The following is a 6,934-nucleotide window of genomic DNA, read 5'->3' on the forward strand; positions in this document are numbered from 1 at the left end:
TTCTTAAGTTTGTAGTCATGACAGCGGTGTGTTTTTTTACTCTAAATCTCTCTCTTTCTTTTTCCCTAGAAATGGCTGAATCCTCTGTCAGCTCCTGAATCATTCTTCAGAGTCCAACAATGCGACCAAATTTCTCCCGTTGAGTTATGTGAAAGTTCTGATGTAGTCACATCCAGCGCCGCCTTCACCAGCGCTGTACGTCACTTCAAGAGCTACCCCTCGACGGGCTCAGACACCAGCGGGGTCGTTGACAATTCCTCCTCGTCCTCTTCATCCTGCTTCTCTAACATGGGCTACTTCATGTCCAGCTCCTCCAGCAGCTCAGCTCGAACCGACCCCAATCCTGCCTACTTCACCTATCAGGACGATTTCCACAATCTGCATAACAGCCGCAACCTTCACCTCTCCCTCTGCCCCATCTTCACCTCCTCTGCAACCTATGAGAGCTTGAAGAGGGAGCCGCAGAGCCCGGACTCTGGCTTTGGCATCGGAAAGGAAGATGAAGATGATAGTGAAGACAAAAGCGCTGTGGATTTTGAAGGGGAAGAGGTTTTAAAAGAATGCTCTCCTCTTTTTATCCTCCCTCTCCATCTTCCTTCCCGGATGCCCCCACCCTCCTCTCCTTCACCCCCTCCTTACACCCCCAGTCTAACTCAGGTATCCTCTGACAGCCAGCCAGTAGATGCACCTGTGGCAGGTGCTGGTGAGAGCTATGCGGCCTGGCCTTTGGCCGGTGCCATGTGCAGGTCTTCCTCCATGCCTGTGGAGCCCGGTAAAACAGGGTATCTGACCCTGAAAGAGCTACAGACGACATTCAGTAATAAATCCATCTGAAAACTTGTAATGTATCTGGAATACATTCATCATTTTAAATTCAATGTGTTTACATCATAAGCAAACTGACTGATTGTTTATGTCAATGAGATTGTGGATGTGAGCATCTCCAACAGAATATATTGAGTTCTTGTTCAGTTCTGACTAAAAAAAACAAATGCTTTTTTTTTTACAGATTCCAGGATTTTTATGCTTTAAACCTATATTAACTCCTTTTTGGTCACCTAGGGGAAGAGTAACAAGCTGAACACACGCGTAACATAATATCAGCCTATTAAGTTTTTATGGTGAATGTGTTAACAAACAGTTGCCCGTTTACACATTCAACAGACACTGAGCTATACTAGCCTTGAATCAAGTTTCTGGCCACTTGATGTATGTAAGTCCAACATTCATAGTCTCCCAAGGGAAATATCTATATAATAAATAATGTGAAGTGTAAAGTGTTTAATGAGAACAGCGAGAGTGAACCAAAGCGGTAAATTCACGGAAATCCAAAATAATGAACATAAACTCTCCGTAGAGCTGAAGGAGGGGCAGAGTCGGGTGATCATTCTGAGCTACTACATCTAAAGTAGCGACAGGTAGTCATTTGATCAATTGTACATATACATCATTCTAATCAGCTTATGTAGCAGGAATTTGTCTTTGAGAGTTTCAAAAATGCTGTTTATAGATGTATAGGGTCATTATTTAGCTGATTCACACTGTATATAGAATAGTGTACCTCATTACTGACTCCAAACAAGTACTTTAAACAATCTATTTTTTTCTTTCGTTGCGCTTTATTTGCATTAATGTTGAAGTACATATAAAATAACATTGCAAAGCAAAGCATGAAAGTAGACATTACTTTAAACTAAATGCTACTAATGGTAATGATATTAATGGCACTGTCTATAAAAAGAACAGGAGTTTGCTTTTTACTACTTTAACCTAAATCTTACAAAGACATATGTTGTGAGAGCTCTTTTGAACTACTAATATCATTATATAATAACAAGGAAAATTTTGCTAAATACAAATTCTGCATTCCTGTAGGCAGATCTGTGATTTTGAAAGCACTGAAACATGATTTAAATGTGCTCTGATTATATAATTAGTAACAAATTAAGAGCATGTGAGTGTGACTCTCCCGTCGAATCATGAGAGGACAGTGTAGTGAATGATGTCTGTTATCGCTCACACAATCTAAGATGAAGTTTAAGGGTATGAAACTAACCAACCCTGCAGCAACATTCAAGCATTAAAGCATTGTTGACTTTAGTCTTTACTGACACTGTCACAAGTAAGGCAGCTGGTTTGCCGCTGATGTTTTTGTTAGTCAATCTCATTTGTTTGTACATCTTTATGAATGATTCCATGTTGTTAAAGAGAGCAACACCTTTAGTTATCAATAATCATTATATCAGAAACAGATCATCCAACCTACAATATAGCTGCACCTGGTAAAGTTTACTTTCTTCCAGAAAGAATTGTGTCTTCATGCCATAACTGATTTAGTGTAATATTTATCAGATTGCTATTTCTAGATTTATGTAAACCTTTGAGGTCGCTGATACATGTTGCTGCTCTTGTCTCTACACATGCAGTATATTTCCGTTGCACTCAGTGACATCTGTGCAGAGACCAAACAAAATAAAACCTCTGATAGAAATGGGTCACCCTTTGACTTCCTGTGTCGTTGTGGAATAAGGGCTGAGGGGTGGGCATGTGAGCTGAGTGAAAGAGTGTGAGAGGCAGCCTGAGATGTGTGTGTGTGTGTGTGTGTGTGTGTGTGTGTGCGCGCATGTATGTGTGTGTGGGTAGTGTTTACATGTCCTGTCAGGTGGTCCTGGTGGTGTGTGTGTGAGAGAGTGAGCATGTGTATTAGAGTGTGGTTTGACATTTAACTCTGACACAACCAGCAACATCCGTTCACCTCAGAGTGAATTTACAATATTAAGCCATGTCAGTAAGAAGCCACACAAGACGCTTTTCATCAGAGCTTCTCCATCTCTACTTTCCATATCACAAGAGTTTAATTTGTTATGGGCCATACCCAAATTGTTTCAAGCCACACAAAACTACCAATAACTCTAAAAGAGCACTTTTATCTCTGTCCAGCTCTAATTAAAATACTAGGTATTTATACACAGTACTGTAAATGTAGTCACTGATTCACAAGAGACTGGATGCATTTACAAAAGTACTGGGTGATGGGGGTTAACTTAACTCTGAAAACCAATGGGTGACCAATCAAACCTAGGACAATGGATTGCTTTGATCCAGTGTTAGTGTTATTTTTTATATTACTGTTGGGTTATTTACTAGTGTTAGACACAATAAGCTTGAGTTTAACCTTAAAACTGTCTCAAATGCATTAGTTGTACAAAACAATGTTCATGCAACATTAAAAACTGCAAAGGAAGTACTCATATTATTTTCCTGAATTTGAAGTACTATTACCACAGTGTAGAAATACTCTGTTACAAGTCAAAGTCCTGCATTCAAAACTTTACTTTAGTAAAAGTACAAAAGTGCTAGCATGAAAACATACCTAAAGTACCAAAAGTAGAAGTACTCATTGTGCAGATTGTGCAATCAGCAACAAATAATGACATATATGTTAAAACAGGGCTTGAGTAGAAAGATATTTTATTTTAACTAAATAAAGCAACAATAACATAAAGCATAGCACTAACACTTAAATCAAAATAATCCATTGTTAAGGGTTTTCTACCCACAGTTGGTTCGCGGGGTAAAGTTAACCCAGTACTGCGTCTGTGATTTATGTCATTTATGTCCCTGCAGTATCTGATGCAGTGTGTTCACTCTACCACTAGGTGACATTAGAAAACTGAACAAATCTTTCCTCTATGGTGTCTGTATCGTGTCAATGTTGTCTTGTCTGTGCAAAAAAAAAAACAAAAAAACGAGCATATCAATCATTTTACATTCACTCCTTACGTCCTGATTCAATAAATATTTTCTTTATCTGCTGAGTGTGCTGGTGGCCAACAGGCGTTCGTCCAGCTGGAAGGCTTTGCAGTCTCAGCCTGTTTAGATTTCCTCCGCCTGCTCAGTCAATCACAGAGGAAGCTTTGACCCAGCTGGCCAGAAGACATGGAGGGAGGGAGAGAGAGAGAGAGAGAGAGAGAGAGAGAGAGAGTACCATAAAACAGAGAGAAAGAAAAAAAAAACTTGTAAATTTTGTTGAAAAGCCACAGGGATTGTTTTGGATCTAACCCACAGTGAAATAAGAGGATGTGGGGTCAGGCTGCCTGCATGTTTCACCCTCTTTATGTGGAGTAGAAACAGAAAGCCAGGAGGAGGAGACACAGCAGTCACAACCACCACATCGGCCATATTATTGAGGGCGAAAGTGGTTGTACCAAAGCAAAGATAACCAGGGACAGATCCATGAGCTTTTTCTGAAGTAAAAAGAGCACAGATGTTGTTGTTTTTTAGCTACTTAAAGATGTGTGGATGACTATCACAGTGACCCTTAACTATTTGTGTTCACATGCAAACGAACCCCAGAGCCTGTGCTACTACATCTACAACAAACATCTATGATAAAAACAAATGAATTATTTAGTGCAAGCTTGATTTCTTTCATGATCATTAATACAATACTTTCAATAGTTTTTGTTTTATTTAAACCAATAGATCGACATTCTGAGACATACACTTGATGAGAAGATCAATACCTCATGTCTGTATTCTAAATAGGACGCTATACTGTCAGCTAACCTTGCCAGACAGCTGGACTAGGGTCACAATATTTTCAGACCCTGAAACCGGGACCCATAAGTGTAGCACACGTTCATGCACATGTATGTGTTTGCACGCATCAAATGCATTTTCATCATGAAAGGGGAGCATTATTTCAGCACTACGTTCGATGCTTGGTACTTAAAAATAGAGACGAGAGTGGTAACAATCTTCCCCACACAGGGCAGAATGCACTGTGAATAATAAACAATCATGTTAAATCATCAATTTTAGAGAAAAACAGGTTGTAAATAATAATGAAATGTGTGCGTGCAGAGATGGTTCTATAACTATTTGTGTTATTTGAGCGTGAGAGATGTCAGCAGACATAACTGTTAAAGAACAGCTACAGTATACGCTTGCTGACCAACTGTCCATTCCTGAGCTGAACCACAAGAACACTTTGAGGTCTGAAATTCTCTCTGGTTTTCAACTTTGAATGATGACCCATGATTATGTCAGCCACTAACAATATGTTTTTTGGGGGTGGGGAATGGGGGTGGGGTTGTGGTCAGGCAAAACAAAATCTGCTTCTGGCCCAAAAAGTCTCCAATCACTATTTATTATCACAGGACAGCGGAAATATCTGCTCTCCTTCTATTGATCGATTAACCCAGCCACACTTCCACTCCTGGTTTCAAGTCAGTTTTATGAGCTGTAAAATTTAGTAGCTATTCTTTCGTCAGCAGTCGCCACACCCAGAAGAGAAACCTGTTCATCTGGAAGGTCAAAGGTCATGGGTCTTTTTTATTACTCCAGAGGTCAGAGAGAGGAGGAATTAGATGTGTGCAGTGGTGTTAGTGATATGCTGCTGCCGGAGCCCATAGAACAGATACCAAATAGAAAGATAAATGAAACTCCTGATTTAAGACTGCAGCGCTTCCAAATAAAATACCACCTGAAAGAACACCAAAGGAGGATTACTGGGGTCAGACAGACCAAGACAGACGGCAGAATTACGAGCTCCTCCGGGAGATGAGCATCTGATTCCTAAAGACAACAGGTAGTAAATGTTTACAGAAAGACAGCATGAGGTGGTTTTAGACGAGTCTCTTAATAGTTTATATTAAGAACATTGGAAAACCAGAGGAATGTTCTCCTGATGTAACTGCGTCTAGGAAACCCTTGGGACCCAGCGGCGTTAATGTTCAACAGCTGTGCTCATGTTACACGTGTGCACAAATTCTGCCTCTTCCTCCTCTTGTACTCTGCAAACGGCTGCCAAAATTATTCAGCAAACTCAATAAAGTGAAACTTTAATAACTAACTTAATATTTTGAATTGCAACTATTTAATTTTCAAGCACCAAAATAATTAAAAATTAGGTTCATAGTTCACTTGCAAGTTTTGACACGCAAAATGTTTTGTTTTCTAAAACTCAAAGATTTGGGTTTTTCTAAAGAAGAAAAGTAAATAACATCAATAAAACTTTTTTAGATTTATTTCAAAACATAAGTTTGACTTAAAACTTAAAAACCTAGTGAAGTTGCCTTTAAAGATTTCTCAACAGTTTTTTTTTTACAGTGCAGGTAGCTGCATCAATCTGAGGGGTCACTGTGTGAATAAGGGGGAAAAGTATATATTTATGTTTATTGTGTTTCTTAATTTGCTTTTTCTCGTGAAATACTGGATGCTTTTATCACTTGACCGCTAAAAATGATTAAACTTAATCAATCTGAGAAGAGAACATCACTTTTCAGTGGCACTGGGGTTGCCAGTAAACATTGCTTCCCTTTAAAGGGATAGTTTTAAGTATACCACTATGAAGCTACAGCCAGCAGCTGGTTAGCGTAACCTGGCTCTGTCTAAAGGTGATACGATCCCCCTACCAGCACCTCTATATAGACAAAAGAGTGGTATCAAGCTTTTTATTTCTCAGCAAGAAAAAGTGCATTCGCTAAAATGTTGAACTATCCCTTTAAAGGGTCAGAAGCCAAAAGGGTTTGGAGACGCTGCCTGAAAAGATACCATTAAAATGTGGCCAATTTAGGTGAAAGACTAAGATATTCCACATTCCACATTAGTGTACACTAATGTCACCAGATATAAACCTGCCTGGTTAATTTGGTTTGATTTTATCTGTTCATCTGCCTGCTGCCTATGGGTGACACAGAGCACTAGTGTTAATAATGGTGATCTGGGAAGGTGTGGATCAGGAGGTCCCTCTCATGCTTTACATCCCTTTCACTGTAGTTTCTGTCCCTCACGTTCTCTCTCAACGTATTTACACTCCCATAATCACATTTGTCTCTTTCTTGCATTTTCTCTGCTGTCTTCCACTGAAGCATAACATTACAGTTTTTGGTCTGGAAACACAGATTATAGCCTCTCTCTCTCTCTCTCT

At 39.5% G+C, this 6,934-nt stretch overlaps 1 protein-coding gene across 1 annotated transcript in view; it reads left to right on the forward strand.

The window, feature by feature from the left end:
* Nucleotides 1–2,489, forward strand: part of il2rb (interleukin 2 receptor, beta) — a 9,535-nt gene extending 7,046 nt beyond the window's left edge. The window contains exon 10 of the mRNA XM_035654391.1: nt 70–2,489. Coding sequence (XP_035510284.1) covers nt 70–834 — 765 coding nt within the window. The 3' untranslated portion in view covers nt 835–2,489. The remainder of the gene's footprint in view (nt 1–69) is intronic.
* Nucleotides 2,490–6,934: the final 4,445 nt, after the last annotated feature.

This window comes from Morone saxatilis, unplaced genomic scaffold, assembly GCF_004916995.1.
Source record: "Morone saxatilis isolate NCDOM2014 unplaced genomic scaffold, NCSU_SB_2.0 Contig14, whole genome shotgun sequence".
NCBI lineage: Eukaryota > Metazoa > Chordata > Actinopteri > Moronidae > Morone > Morone saxatilis.